The sequence below is a fragment of the Panthera pardus genome, unplaced genomic scaffold (assembly GCF_024362965.1).
Source record: "Panthera pardus isolate Hobbes unplaced genomic scaffold, ASM2436296v1 HiC_scaffold_27, whole genome shotgun sequence".
NCBI lineage: Eukaryota > Metazoa > Chordata > Mammalia > Carnivora > Felidae > Panthera > Panthera pardus.
Genome location: NW_026526843.1, coordinates 80,181,527 through 80,196,916, shown reverse-complemented (window position 1 = coordinate 80,196,916; position 15,390 = coordinate 80,181,527). Strand labels below are relative to the sequence as shown.

Sequence of the window (15,390 nt, the reverse complement as noted above, 5' to 3'; positions counted from 1 at the left end):
CCTGGTGAGATTCCTGGAAATAAAGCCCGTGAAAGTGTGTCTGCCCCTAAGACTACCACTCCCGAGTTTCTCTTTCACTCTAGTCCACATTTGGCCTCCAGCAGCTTGTCAAAATTATCAGTTAGGTGTCCCTACAAGTTTATAGCTCTAGTGGCTTCTGTTTCAGGTAAGCATATCTCATTTGTGACTCTGGATTTGCCTATCCCTCATGATTTCAGGATGGTGGTTTGTTCTGAAACCTCATTTCCCTGTTGGGTCCAAGAAAAGTCATTGATTTTTAGTTTGTTTAGCTTTTTGTTGTTTTAGTACTTCTTTTCAAGGCTGTTCTTCACATTGATTGTGTTGAGAAGAAAAGCAGAGACGAAACAAGGAGTCAGTAGATATTGTGGATTCCTGAAAACCAAAGAAACCTAGGCCCTGTATTTCAGGGATGGGAAGAAACCCCAGGTAGGTTTGCCAAGATCTTCTAGCAATGTGGCCTTGTGCTTCACTTCCTGGGTAAGGCCAGGGGGGGTCAAGACTACAAAATAAAAATAGTTGTGTGGTGTCTATAGGGATTTTGAGCTTTAGGCCTCCTCACATAGTCTCTCTCAGCTCAGGGTATCATAGGAGTATAAGAATATGTTAGACAAAGACAGCATCACAGAGATAAACAGGCCCCAGCATATGATAGGAGCTGCAGAATATTTCCCATGTATACGAATGGTATATGACACCCTCAGAGAGTAAGACCCCAAGAGGGTTTTGTAGTAACGAATGACGCTTAACTCAACAACTACCTGATTGGAGAGACATTGGTAAACCAGAGATGACATGAATGCCAGAATGGATATAGTATACTCAACAGTTATCACCCATTCTGATGTTTTGACACTAAGGTCCCATAACTTAAGACACAACCCCAAAGAAAAGGTCGTAAGGAGAACTCCATACTGCTGAAGGTTGAGTTTTAACCACTCAATGGATTGGGAAGTTGAAATAGAATTTATAAATTGAGTTACAGAGAAAAACAAAACATATTTCCTGTATACCTGAATTCATCAGATAATATCCATACCTGATGAACGACCAGCAGCAGAGAGTACGTGATAAATGCTGAGTATTCCAAACAAATATATCTATTCAAAACATGGGACACATGGCTCTTACTAATTGAAAACCACAGTGGTCTTACCTCAAGGCAAGAGTGACATCATGTGAGAAATGACTTCTGGCACTTTGATGGGTATCAGATATAAAGAGAACTGGGTATTTGAGGAGAAAAAAGAGGAACTCCTTACATTCAACATTCTTCTCTCTGCAGAATGAAATCTGCCACTAATGAGGTGTCATTCCACATCATTTCTTTTTCTTATCTCTGTCCCTCTTATTCAAACACTTCTCTTTTCTCCCTTATTGTTTATTTCCGATACTCCCTTCTTCCTCATTTTCTTCCTTCTCCTTTCTTATGTTCCTTTCTTCATCTACTTATTAACCTCTCTATTTCCTTCCACCTCCCTCTCATACTCTTCCATCCTATGTCTCTTCTTCCTTCTACATTCTACTTCCTTATTCTCTTTCCTCCTACTTTTTCTATTTCAACTTAATATCTATTCTTTCTCTACTCTCTTATTTCTCCATATCTTAATTATTCCATTTACTTGCAACTGCTATTTTCATTCATCTTTTCTCTTATCCCTGTTTTCTTCTTTCCTTCTTCCATCTATTCCTCTTCCTCCCCTCTTTTCAACTTTTCTTTCTCCATTTCTCCCTCTTTTCATGCTCCCTTCTAACAATATGATTGTAGAATAGAGTGGAATTAAAGTATACTTAAAATGGTAGAGACAGCAGGAGTAGGTGATAGATTAGATTTGTGAATGAGGCAGAGGAAACATTATGAATAACTAAGTAAAATACAAAGAGAAACTACTAAATAAGATTTTTTGAACTACTTGTAAAAAAGCAGTAAACATTCTTAATGGTGAAATGGTAATCATTTCAGGAAAAAGGAAAGGTTGTTCCTTATTGAGATTATTACCCAAAATTGTTCCTGGTGTTTTAGCAAATCATATAAGACAATAAGTGCTGTATATATTGTAAAATAAGAGATCAAGTTATCTTTCCTACAGTGTGATTGTACATTAGAAATTCCAATAGTTGTACTTTTTTAAAAACACCAGAATTGAGGACTTCTACTTCCAGCAGTAAGGGGTAAATGGCATAGATGTACTTTCCCCTGGGCATTATATATAAACCAAACACAAGAAGACCTTGAAAGTTATAGATAAGATGGCATACTCTCTAGGGAACTTGCATCCCAAGGAATAACATGGTGGTGAGTTCCCTGGATTTTCTTTTGGCCTCATATAGCCCAGATCACCTCCTGAAGAAGCTTGCAAACTGGAAACACCAAAGGACATAGGAAAAAAAAAAAAAAAAAAAAAACCTCAACATACCTCTGTTCTTTCCATATCTAAAAGACAAAGACAGCACAACAAGACAAAAAAAATTAGACAATAACTGCTCTACTCTAGCTATATATTAGAGGGAGAACTGTGGCCCTATCCCTGCCAGCAAAATCCAATTTAGAGACCCTATACTTCCACCCTTGCCAGCCTGTAATGGGGTCTCTAATCTTCTGACAGAGTGTCAGAGAAGGGCAAATGGGGAATGGGAATAACCCAGTCACCACAATGCCAGAAACCATGTGGGGAGCTTCGATCTCCATCTCTAAAGATGATAATGAGATGCTTCTGCCCCTAGCCAATGAAGTCATGTCAAAAAAAAAAAAAAAAAGGCCTAGTGGAAAATCACCACCCAGCACTAAAAATGATAGACATTTACCATGTAATTAGGTACCCAGGTCTCTTGCAGTCAGGCTGATACTAGTAAAACTTTAATATGGAGCTGGAACTTAGCCCTCAATAACAAAGAGCCCCTTGCTCTCAGGTGCCAATGGAGGCTGAGTGGGAATGTGGACTTCCAACCACATGTGATAAAAGAGAAGATTTAAACAAAATTCAGATCCTCATAGCATACTATGCAAAATATCTAGGTTCAATTGAAAATGACTCGTTATATTAAGAACTATGATAATCACAACTTGAATGAGAAAAGACAGTCAATACACACCAACACCAAGAGGACACAGAAATTAGGATCATCTAAAAAGGATTTTAAATAGCCATCCTAAAAGTGTTTCAATGTGCAGTTTGAGCATTCTTAGAACTAAAGGAAAAATAGAAACTCTTTAACAAAGAAACAAAATCTTCCAGGGTGCCTGGGTGGCTCAGTCGGTTAAGCATCTGACTTCGGCTCAGGTCATGATCTCATGGTTCGTGAATTTCAGCCCCGTGTCGGGCTCTGTGCTGACAGCTCAGAGCCTGGAGCCTGCTTCAGATTCTGTGTCACCCTCTCTCTCTGCCCCTCCCCTACTCACGCTCTGTCTCTCTCTCTCTCTCAAAAATAAATAAAAATGTTTAATAATTTTAAAACAAAGGAAACAAAATCTTCCAAAGAAATAGAAGATATAATGAAGAATCAAAAAGAAATTTAAGAACTGAAAAATCCTGGACGCTTGGGTGACTCAGTTAAATGTCTGACTTTGGCTCAGGTCATGATCTCACTGCTCATGGGTTTGAGCGCCATATCAGTCTCTGTGCTGACAGCTCAGAGTCTGGAGCCTGCTTCAAATTCTGTGTCTCCCTCTGTCTCTATTCCTCCCCCACTCATGCTCGCTTTCTCTCTCAAAAATAAATAAACATAAAAAAGAACTGAAAAATCCAATAAATGAACTTTTAAAAAACCTCAGTAGATTACTTCAACAGCAGAACAATATGATGTAAGAATGAATCAATGAACTCTAAGATAGAACACATTAATGGCTGCTAAGGGTTAAGGATAGTGGAGGGAAGGATGATGAGTGTGAGTGTAAAGGGGTAGTACAGGGAAATCTGTGGGGGTGGAATAGTTCTGTATCTTAATTGCTACTATAGAAACCTCCACATGTGATAGAATTAGACATATATATCATACCAATGCCAATTTCTTGAATTTGATATTGTATTATAGTTATAACTGTGCCCATTGGGGAAAGTGGCTGAAGGGGTACTCTTTACTATCTTTGCAATTTCTTGTGAATCTATCATTATTTCAAAAAGTTACAAAAAAATAGAGCAGAATTGATAAAATAATTTGTTAAGAGCATCTGGCCCAGCTGTATTTCAAAAATCATGCCATGAGTATTAGCTGGTGGCTCCCATTACTGCTACCACTGACACTGGATACTAGATGCTGCCCTTGACCCTGCTACCAATGCCACTCCTAGAAACTGGATTTTCTTGTGGCTACAGATATGGCATTGAATTCCATCATTGCATCTTTGAATCACTCCTTTCAGACTAAGTGTTAGGTTGGAGATGTGACTATTTATGCAGTAAAAGAATTGACTCCACAGGTGTGTGGGGTATACAAACCCTGGCATTCCAAAGCAAAATTGTCTGTACATTCCAAAGAAAGGTCTGGCTCTTGACAAGCTCCTGGGGGATAAACCTCTAAGTTTGTAGTATCCTGCCTGATTAGACTGTCTTTTTGTTCACCTGGGGCTTGGGCCACACCAGATAGTTTACGTTAACAATGTAATTTATAGTGGGTCTTGGCCCTTGTGGTGTTATATATTGGCTTGTGACCTTGTGGTACCTCTGCACAGGCTGGAGACTAACTAAAGTCAGCCACACAAGTGTCCCATGCCTACCTGATCCCCACCCCCTTAAAATCCCAGCTCAGGCAAACTTCCCTGGTTGCCACATACCTCACTGGGAGATTTGAGCATGGGCCATACAACTCCACTGAGAAAAGACAACTGGAATCTTATGCCTGGTTTCTCATGGAGTCTTTCCTGTACACTTTTTAGTTTTCTTGATTTAAAATCAGTATCCTTTCACTGTAATAAACAATAGCTATGAATATAACACCTTTTCTGAGTTCTATGAGTCCTAGTGAATCACTGAACCTGAGAGTAATTTTCAAGACCCTACCACAGTGGTAAATCCTACACCACGTTCTCTTGGCTGTTGAGAGAATGTGAAAAAGTGAATATCTGGCCTTTATGTCGAACTGTTATGTAATATAAATTATATACATAGTATTTCCTTACTAAAATGTGAAAAAATAATTGAAATATATCTAGTCCTAAGGGTTTTCAGTAAGCATCTGTAAGGCTGTATAAAGAAGTCCAAAAAATAAGACAGACAACACAAAATAAATATGTAAAAGACTTGCACAGTTACTTTACAAAAGAAATCTAATAAGTCCACTAATATATGAATATGTGTTTCACTGCTTACATGAGAAATGTAAACTAAAACCACAGGAGATACCAATAAAATACACATCACATTGGCAAAAAGTTGGAATAGTCTTTATATTACCAAGCACTGTAGAGTATGCCAGTCTTTCTCCCAGGCATCTGGTCACAGGAATGAAAAACATTAAACATAAAATACAAGGATATATGTAACAAATATCTAATTGCAATGCTTGTATGTATGTGCCCCTGAAACCTGAAACTAGAATGACCATCAGTGGGGAAATGGTTGACTACATTGCAGTACATCCCTGTCATGGAATATTATGCAGCAATGTAAAAGAATGAATTTGGTAGATTAGCATTAACTAATAAAATAACTCTGATGCATTTAAAGTGTATATGATCTTAATTTTGTAAAACAGTAAAGAATGACTTTTTGACCATGGAAAAATATAAAAATGGCTGTTAAAATGTATGTTTGGCAGATGAAGGTAGAGGTGAAAGGAATGGGAGGCAATAAGCAAAAGAATGCAATTTAAAACATTTATGGCATACATATAATCCCATTTATGTAAATATATACGCATGGAGTGTTACATGAAAAGGTAGCATCAAAATCTTAATAGCAGTTATCTCAGGGTGGTGCCATTGGGAGTGATGTTTACTTAATTTCTAAAATATTTAAGTTATGTTTAAATTTTTAATGACAAATATGCATTATTTGTATAATGAGGAAAAGTAAGTGAATTCATCACAGGAAAGAAAAAAAAAATGCCTCTCAGGTTTCTTGCTTGAGCAACAGGGTGGATGGTGGGATTTATTCATTCATTAACAAACATTTTTTAGCATACAGAATCTACCAGGTATCATTGTAGATACAGGGGATACAGCAACGAATAAAACAAACAAAAATTCATCTCCCTAAAAGGCTTTTATTCTAATTGGGGGAGTGGCATGACTAAAGGAGAAACACACTGTTTGAGGAAGAGGATATATACAAAGGAGTCAGTTTGAGACCTGTTCAATTTGAAAATATTAAGGGTTATCCAATTGCAGAAGTGAGGCAGACAGTTGGATTATGGATCTAGAATTCATAGGCCAAGTCAAGACTGGAGATACAGATACAGAAGCAGATAGCATTCAAAATGGTGTTTCAGACCTTCTTTCCTGAGTCTGATCACGTACCACTGCAGACACTTTACAGAGGAAATGCTGAGAAAAAACAGGCAGCTGACAGGGGAGGTTGCTATGCAACAGATGAGGAAAGTCATCCAGCCAGGCAGAATTGATGTTGGCCTTTGGGGACCAAATGCTGCCATCCTTTCTAGCATTAGCTTTCTTTCATATGCAGACTCCTGGCTGGAGCTGATGCCAGAACAAATGTGAAATGTACAAAGATCTGCCTTGGATTTTTGGAAAGTTATCAGTTCAATTTGAGTCATTTCACATCTGTATATGATTTTCTGACTCTCCAGTCCTCTGGAAGCATAGCAGCATGTGTGTCCTTGGGTCGGACTCCAGTCAGTGCTATTTGTGCTTCCCATTTTGCATGTTGAGAAGCTGGCTCAGAGAGGTGGAATGACCTGAGCAGGCTCACACAGCTATGGATAGAATGACACAGCAGTCCATCCCAGGAATTGAGGACCCAAGCCTGGAAGGAACCAGGGTAAACATTTACTCTGAATCCAGGCTTGCCATGGGTCAGGCACACAAATGCCTGATTGTCCTGGCCGCTCCAGTGGGCACCAGCAAGGCCTCATGGGCAGTGTGTTTGTGCCACTCACAGGGAGAGGCCTGACAGAGTAGGGAGTGAACCCTGAAGAACAATCCCCACACCTGGATGGAACCACATAGAGGGGGTGGGGACTAAGGGCCTCTACCTGTGTTCAGTGTGCAGAGCATGAGCTTAAGTCTTGGAGAACACAAACCTTGCTTCTTTGGGGCAGGTGTTGACAGGGCAGGGAGTGTGTGTGTGTGTGTGTGTGTGTGTGTGTGTGTGAAAGAGAGAGAGAGAAATCTGTCACTCAACCTGAAGAGGGGAGGGTGCCTCAGTTCCCAGGCCAAAACTAGTGGAACGTGGGTTTTGGAGTCAAGAAGGCCCTGGCCTGCGTTTTACATTTTCTGTTTATTGGCTCTATAGCCTTGTCTAGTTTATACAGTGTATCTGTGCTTTAGCTTCCTGACCTATAAAATAGGGATGCTGACACCCACCTCCCAGGGCTGCTGTGAGAAGACAAGCCCCAGCACAGACTGTGCTGTGATGTTTCAGCTGTGCCCTTCCCTCCCCATCTCACTAGCACACAAGATAAGCGCATGGTTGGAGCTGCACAAAGTGCAGGAAAGAATCTAATGTTTAGGAGTCTGGGATCTGTTGAGGGGGATCATATAGATTTGTGTGTCAGGTGCAGACTTGTTCTATCTCCAACAGTGTATTCTCTCTGTCTGTTCCTTTTCCTGGGTCCCAAAGTAGGTAAGCTTAGCAGGAGCCTAGCACTTGTTGCAGTTAGAGACCCCACACAGACACCTCCTTAACAGTGACCTAAGTGGTGCTAGGCAAGGGGGTGGCGATGCATGCCGACCCGACGGGAGGGGCCATAAGAGGGGAGGGATAGAATGGAGACGCATTGCGGAAAAGGTTGGGGGCCGGTGTGGGGCAAGGGGTGGGACCTAAAGGCGCCGCGCATCTGTTTGGGGGAGGGGATATTGAGGAAAGAGGTGGGACCCTGGTATACTGTCGACCTGGTTGGTGGTGGGGTGGTGTGTTGGCAAAGGGGCGGGATTGCTTGCCACTGCACATGCGCACCGTGATGTTCAGGACGAAGCTTTTGTTGGGGAAGCGGGCGGGACTTATATTTGGTCGGTCAGTTCTTGCGCATGCGCACAACTATCTGAGGCGGTGGGTGGTATATTAGGCGGAGAGGCGGGGTCTTCTTAGCTGCCGCGCTGGCATTTTCTCCTGGACAAGGAGAGGGTGCGGCTGCCGAGAGCCGATCACTGCAATCCCGATCCTCTGAGTCGTGAAGAAGGGAGGCAACGAGGGGGTTGGGGTTGGGGCCTGAGGCAAGGTGAGAATTAGCCCCCAGACAGGGCATCTGCCCCCTGGTGCGGGCCCCCTATTTTTCATTTTGATCCCTTTACCCCGGATTCTGATTCCCCTTCCACTCCCCGAACCCCGATTCACACCCCTTACCCGACCCTCCTTTACTCAGAACCTCTGTTCGCTCTCCGAACCCCTCCCATCGTTAAAAATCTCCACAGATTTCTCGACCTCAATCTACTGTCATACGATTCCTCCTGATTCGAAACCTCCATTCAATTTACCATATGCGAGTCCTAACCCATTCCCCTTGGATTCAGAACTGTTACTGGTTTTCCGAACCCTGATTTGAAGCTTCTTTCAGGCAGTAGCTTCTCAGGATTCAGAACCACCATCCTGACACCCATTCACTTTTCCCACCCCGATCCAGCCCGTTCCCCTCACATTCAGCGCCTCATTCACCCCCACAGTCAACCCCCAGACACCCCCCCCCCCAGTTCGGTCCTTCGTATTTGCCCTCTGTAGTATAACGCCCAGCTCCCCCCCCCCCCCCCCCCCCCCCGCCCAGGCTCTGCTCTTGCCAGAGGGACAGGAGCCATGGCTCAGAAAATGGACTGTGGTGCGGGCCTCCTCGGCTTCCAGGTGAGATCTCCACTCCCCACCCCACCATTTCCCTAGCCGACAGTTCCCTGGGGCCCCTTTGGCTGGATCTGATTTTTACCTCTTCGTGCCTAGACTCCGTCGTCTTTCAAATTCCCATGGTTTATTGAGGGGGGGAGGGGCATCCCTTTTCAGCCGTCAGTCCCTGCTTAGAGAAAGGGGAGACCCTGTTAGTAGTCAGGGCAATCTGCCCAGAGAATGCGGGTTGGGTAAGGAACCATTTTTTTTCCACAGTCCTGACGTTTGTAGAGCAGTCTGCCACCCCCTCCCCCCAACCTCCTGACGCCACCCTCCGTCTGTCTTGCATTACCCATCCCTGCGACCGACCCCTCTTATTCTCCTCAACTCCTGGAGGCGGCACCCTTGCTCTGCCTCACCTCTTGTCCTGAGCTGCTCCTGAGCAGCCGCACACCGCATTGCTCTGCTGTAACCTCCTCCATCACCACCCCCCCCCCCGCCCCCTTCATTCCACTTCGACCCCACTCCTCATTCTGCCCCACCCCTCATTTAGTCCGTGCCCCACTCCATCCCTGCCACACGTTTTGTTACCACTCCGCCTCCCATCGCCCCTTGCTGGTGGTCTGGATCTGTGCCTCAGACTTTTTGTACCATCCTCCTGCCTGCACCTCCCCTGCATTGCTCCCCCTACCCTCCCGCTTCAAATTTAATTTTTCCCCCTGTATTTGCAGGCTGAGGCCTCCGTAGAAGACAGCACCTTGCTTATGCAGACCCTGATGGAGGCCATCCAGATTTCAGAGGCTCCACCTACCAACCAGGCCACAACAGCTGGGCCGAATGCTAGTCCCCAGAGTTCACAGCCCCCAACAGCCAGTGAGATGGCTGACATTCAGGTTTTAGCGGCTGCCGCTAGGCCCAAAACAGCCTTTAAGGCTCAGAATGCCACCACAAAAGGCCCAAATGGTGCCTATGATTTCTCTCAGGCTCTTAATGCCAAGGACATGCCCAATGCACCGACTAAGGCAGCCTTTAAGTCCCAGAATGCTGCTCCTAAGGGCCCAAATGCTGCCTATGATTTTTCCCAGGCAGCAACCACCAGTGAGTTAACTGCTAACAAGTCTGAGATGGCCTTTAAGGCCCAGAGTGCCACTACTAAGGTGGGCCCAAATACCACCTACAGTTTCTCTCAGTCTCTCAGTGCCAGTGAGGTGGCCAACACTCAGCCTAAGACAGCCTTTAAGGCTTGGAATGACACCACTAAGGCCCCAACGGTTGATACCCAGATCCAGAATATTAACCAAGCCAAGATGGCCACTTCCCAGACTGAGGTAGAGACCAACCCAGGTATCCCTGAATCTGATGGTGCAGCTGCACAGACATCAGCAGATGGTTCCCAGGCTCAGAATCTGGAGTCCAGGACTATAATTCGGGGCAAGAGGACCCGCAAGGTGAGATCCCTCCTAGCTCCACTTTGCTTTGGGCTCTCTCCTTTCTTCTCTGAGGTTGTTCATTTGTTCTAAACAAAACAAAACATATGTATATAATGGCCTGTATTCAGCTAGGTTGTAGGGGATAACAAGATAAATGTGATCATTTCTGCTCTCTGAATATCCACAGACTGATAGGGAGATGAGACATGGACACATAATATATGCACCCCGCATGTAATTCAGCTTAACACTTTTCATAGTAGCCACCATGTGTTAGGGTTGAGCTGGGCACATTCACACCGGTTATCTCATTAAATCTTCAAGATAATACCAGGTAGGGATCATAGTCTCAGTTTTACAGAGAAGGAAACTAAGTCCCAGAGAGGTGAAGTGACTTGAGTGATTTGTCCAGGGTGGTACAAGCAGAGCCAGTGGTGGACATAGGAAGAGGAGAAGCCTCAGGCCCCACCCTTGGGTTGCTCCTGGCCTGGTTCAGAGATGAAACTCCTGCCTGGAAGACAGTGAAAGACAAGCCCAGGACTCAGGGTGACCATTGGCTAGTGGGTCAGGCTGTCACTACAGGTGAGGGTTTTAGGGGGCTTTCCTGGAATAGATAGGGTGAGGCCACAGAAACAGCTGGTGACCCTGGACTTTCCTTCTCTCTGATGATGCAGATTAATAACTTGAATGTGGATGAGAACAGCAGTGGGGATCAGAGACGGGCCCCACTGACTGCAGGGACATGGAGGTCTGCACCGGTTCCAGTTACCACTCAGAACCCACCTGGCGCACCCCCCAATGTGCTCTGGCAGACCCCATTGGCCTGGCAGAACCCTTCAGGCTGGCAAAACCAGCCAGCCCGGCAGACCCCACCAGCACGTCAGAGCCCCCCAGCTAGGCAGACCCCACCAGCCTGGCAAAACCCAGTTGCTTGGCAGAACCCAGTGATCTGGCCGAACCCAGTGATCTGGCAGAACCCAGTGATCTGGCCAAACCCCATTGTCTGGCCTGGTCCGGTTGTCTGGCCGAACCCACTAGCCTGGCAGAATCCACCTGGATGGCAGACCCCACCTGGATGGCAGACCCCACCAGGTTGGCAGGGTCCTCCAGATTGGCAAGGCCCTCCTGACTGGCCTCTACCACCCGACTGGCCTCTACCACCTGATTGGCCACTTCCCACTGACTGGCCACTCCCACCTGACTGGATCCCCACTGATTGGCCAGTCCCACCTGACTGGCAGAACCTACGACCTTCACCAAACCTGCGACCCTCTCCCAACTCGCGTGCCTCACAGAACCTGGGTGCCTCACAGCCCCGAGATGTGGCCCTTCTTCAGGAAAGAGTAAGAACTATTATCCCTAATCACTTTTCCCTCTCTTCCTCTTGTCTTTGTCATCCTTCCATCTGTAATGTAATCAAGTTTTCTATAAATATCTTAGTAACTTTAATGATTTCCTTTTCCCCTCCCAGGCAAATAAGTTGGTCAAGTACCTGATGCTTAAAGATTATACCAAGGTGCCCATCAAGCGCTCAGGTAGGCACCCAGTGCCCTCCCCCTGCACCCTGCCCTTCCCCTCACCGCATGCTCTGTGGACATCCCTTTGCTTATAGTCCCCTTCTTTTGAATCCCCTCTTTCCATGGCTGATTCTTCTTGTTTCATCCTTGAGGGCCCTGATTATTTTCCCTTTGGTAGGGCTGGCAAAGGGGTTGTAGCTCTGTGGCGCCTGCTCAGCTCAGGTACTCTCTTCTCCTACAGAAATGTTGAGGGATATCATCCGTGAATACACTGATGTTTATCCAGAAATCATTGAACGTGCATGCTTTGTCCTGGAGAAGGTGAGAAGGCAGCCCTGAGGAATAGGAATAATGAGGGAAGGTCTTGATTTCAAAGATTCATGGGATTCCTACTGGGCATTTAGGGCTGAAGTATCACAGGGAGGTGAGCAAGTGAGTATGGGTAGCTTACGCTAGATTTTGTAATTTCATAGTCTGTTTTCTTGTCCCTGTAGAAATTTGGGATTCAGCTGAAGGAGATTGACAAAGAAGAACACCTGTATATTCTCATCAGTACCCCGGAGTCCTTGGCTGGCATACTGGGAACGTAAGATGGGAAGAGAGATGGAACATTGCCTTTATCAGTGCTTTTTTTCTGGGAGTGTCAAGCAGGTCAGGGTCCAAGATTCAGGGTCACATACCAGGTCATGGTCAGAACTGGGGTAGAATTATCCCCTTGCTGAGGAATGCTGGGTAAGCTATATCGATAAGCTACCTGAGGTGTCTCATACAGATGGCTGCTGAAAATATAACTTTCTGTACTCTGTTAGGACCAAAGACACACCCAAGCTGGGTCTCCTCTTGGTGATATTGGGCGTCATCTTCATGAATGGCAACCGTGCCAGTGAAGGTGAGTGGCTGGACCTGCAGCTGGGGGTTGGCTACAGCCTGATTTTCATGCTTATTTTCCGTCCCTTGTCTCCCCTTGCCTCCCATTGCAGCTGTCCTCTGGGAGGCACTACGCAAGATGGGACTGCGTCCTGGGTATGATTGGGCTCTCTCATCTCTTGCCTGTTTATATCATCCTTTGGCAACAGAGGATGGTCCCAGGATTGCATCAGCCTAGTGGTCTAGGGGGATTGGTTTGGGGAGGTACAGAGCCCAGGGATGTGACCTGGGTGGATGGGGAAATCGTCCTGAACTCTATGCTTCTTCTCTCATCTCTGACCTCTGTGCTTGAAAGCTCTTTTCTTTTCTTTGGGCAATCTCATAGTCTCTGATTATGGGTTTCTTTTTTATATTATCAGGGTGAGACATCCTCTCCTTGGAGATCTGAGGAAACTTCTTACTTACGAGTTTGTAAAGCAAAAGTAAGTGATGTCTAAGGGCCTTTGTTTGGTCCTCATGAGTTCTATGTGCTGGTCAGCCTCAGACAGTCCTTCCTGTGCTCATTTCTTACACTATACCTATACATATACATAGAAAAACACACATGTACTTGGAAGTGTTGATTGAGTGGACTTGCTCATGGTTGGATTTTTCTGCAGTATAATTATCTTGCATGTGAAGCCTGTCCAGTATACCCACAGTAGACATTTCCAAGGCTGAGGTTTACACCCCACTGTAATCATTGCAATGGGCCAACTATGGCTTAATAACAATATTACAAAAATGTGGAGCTAGAGCTGTGATGGAAGAGGTGAGATTAAGCATTGTCCTTTCTATGACCCTATATAAGCCACCCTGAAGTTCTAGGTGATTACTTAATGTAGAAGCGCTGGTACAGGAATTTGAAGGCCTATTAGAATATAATTATGCTAGGTTTAGGAATGATTCTGAGGGGACTTGCTACCTGAAATTGGGGGTGTCAAAATATAGTATCATTCATTGTTGGACTACCATTCTTTCCCGGGTGGAAACAAAGACCTTTCTGCTCTAAGGTACCTGGATTACAGACGAGTGCCCAACAGCAACCCTCCTGAGTATGAGTTCCTCTGGGGCCTCCGTTCCTACCATGAAACTAGCAAGATGAAAGTGCTGAGATTCATTGCAGAGGTAATAGAGGAATTGCTCTAGAGCTGATAGGTCAAGGGATGAGGTATGACTGGCTGGGAAGGGTCCAGAGCAGGAATGAGACCTTAGATATCACACATGGTAGTGCTGCATTACTGGTGGCATTTATTGTCGTTGTTATGTAAACAGCAGCACAAAGTAGGGCACTGAATAAATAGTAGGTACTTCATAAATATTAACTCATACAATTAGGGATTTTTTTTTTTATTTTCTGTTCCTCATCTCAGGTTCAAAAGAGAGATCCTCGTGACTGGACTGCACAGTTTATGGAGGCTGCAGATGAGGCATTGGATGCTCTAGACGCTGCTGCAGCTGAGGCTGAGGCCCGGGCTGAGGCGAGAACCCGCATGGGGATTGGAGATGAGGCCGTATCTGGGCCCTGGAGCTGGGATGACATTGAGTTTGAGCTGCTGACCTGGGATGAGGAAGGAGATTTTGGCGATCCCTGGTCTAGAATCCCATTTACCTTCTGGGCCAGATACCACCAGAATGCCCGCTCCAGATTTCCTCAGACCTTCGCTGGCCCCATTATTGGCCCTAGTGGTACAGCCAGTGCCAACTTCGCTGCCAACTTTGGTGCCATTGGTTTCTTCTGGGTTGAGTGAGATGTTGGGTAGGTATATCACTTTGGATTGGGCAGTTAGGGTCATTGGTAGATACAGGATCCATAGGAATGTATTTATGTATACCATCTGGGAGTCTTAGGAAACCCATGGTGGGAAGATGAAGAAAGTATAGGGAAACACTATTTGGTGTTTATATTACTATTTGATATATATCATTGATTTTATTTTTTTTCTTTCTTATGTCCACAGATATTGCTAATCAGTTGCAATAGTCTTTCCCCTGAGTGAGGCTGAAGCCTCAGATTCCTTCTAAACACAGCTATCTAGAGAGCCACATCCTGTTGACTGAAAGTGGCATGCAAAATAAATTTATTTGCTGTTCCTTGTCTGTTGCTTTTGCCCCCCCTTGTGTGCTGTCAAGTTTTGGTATCAGAAATAAACATTGAAACTGCAAAATGAATGAGATGTGCTCTCTGTTTTTCCCATGTTTGAGGAGCGATCAACTTGTTTATATGGGAGAGATAGGGCCTCAGTGCTAGCCTCAGGGGCAGATTAGCTTTCAACTGATAAAAATATGGGTAGACCCTGCTATGGATTAGGAAACAAAGGAGGGAGTAATGAACACAGTGTTAATCAAGAACTACTATGGTCTACTTTATAAGTAATACTTAAGTGAATTATATGTGATAGACATGCTGCTAGGTGTCCTGGGGTGACATTAAAAGAGATGAAATAATGGGAGAGGGTGTAGGTGGTCAGACAGTTGCAATTAAGAAGACAAAGGAGGTAGAACTCCAGGTAATGACAAGGTCCAGAGAGGGTGGTTGAAGGGGAGGGAAGATAACTGTTCCTGGAGATGATGTTCCTGGGATTCCAGGTTGTT

At 44.9% G+C, this 15,390-nt stretch overlaps 1 protein-coding gene across 3 annotated transcripts in view; it reads left to right on the top strand.

The window, feature by feature from the left end:
* Nucleotides 1–14,967, top strand: part of MAGED1 (MAGE family member D1) — a 55,126-nt gene extending 40,159 nt beyond the window's left edge. Inside the window, exons 1-13 of one of the 3 annotated variants that reach the window (XM_019439568.2) lie at nt 8,182–8,352; nt 8,893–8,966; nt 9,674–10,390; nt 11,047–11,715; nt 11,844–11,907; nt 12,131–12,210; nt 12,384–12,475; nt 12,699–12,778; nt 12,870–12,912; nt 13,176–13,238; nt 13,809–13,923; nt 14,169–14,554; nt 14,757–14,967. In XM_019439568.2, the coding sequence (XP_019295113.2) occupies nt 8,922–8,966; nt 9,674–10,390; nt 11,047–11,715; nt 11,844–11,907; nt 12,131–12,210; nt 12,384–12,475; nt 12,699–12,778; nt 12,870–12,912; nt 13,176–13,238; nt 13,809–13,923; nt 14,169–14,546 (2,346 nt within the window). In that variant the 5' untranslated portion in view covers nt 8,182–8,352; nt 8,893–8,921 and the 3' untranslated portion in view covers nt 14,547–14,554; nt 14,757–14,967. Of the gene's footprint in view, nt 1–8,181; nt 8,353–8,892; nt 8,967–9,673; nt 10,391–11,046; nt 11,716–11,843; nt 11,908–12,130; nt 12,211–12,383; nt 12,476–12,698; nt 12,779–12,869; nt 12,913–13,175; nt 13,239–13,808; nt 13,924–14,168; nt 14,555–14,756 lie in introns of those variants that run through there. The other 2 variants (XM_019439570.2, XM_019439571.2) reach the window with 2 other exon arrangements.
* The last annotated feature ends 423 nt before the right edge of the window (nt 14,968–15,390 follow it).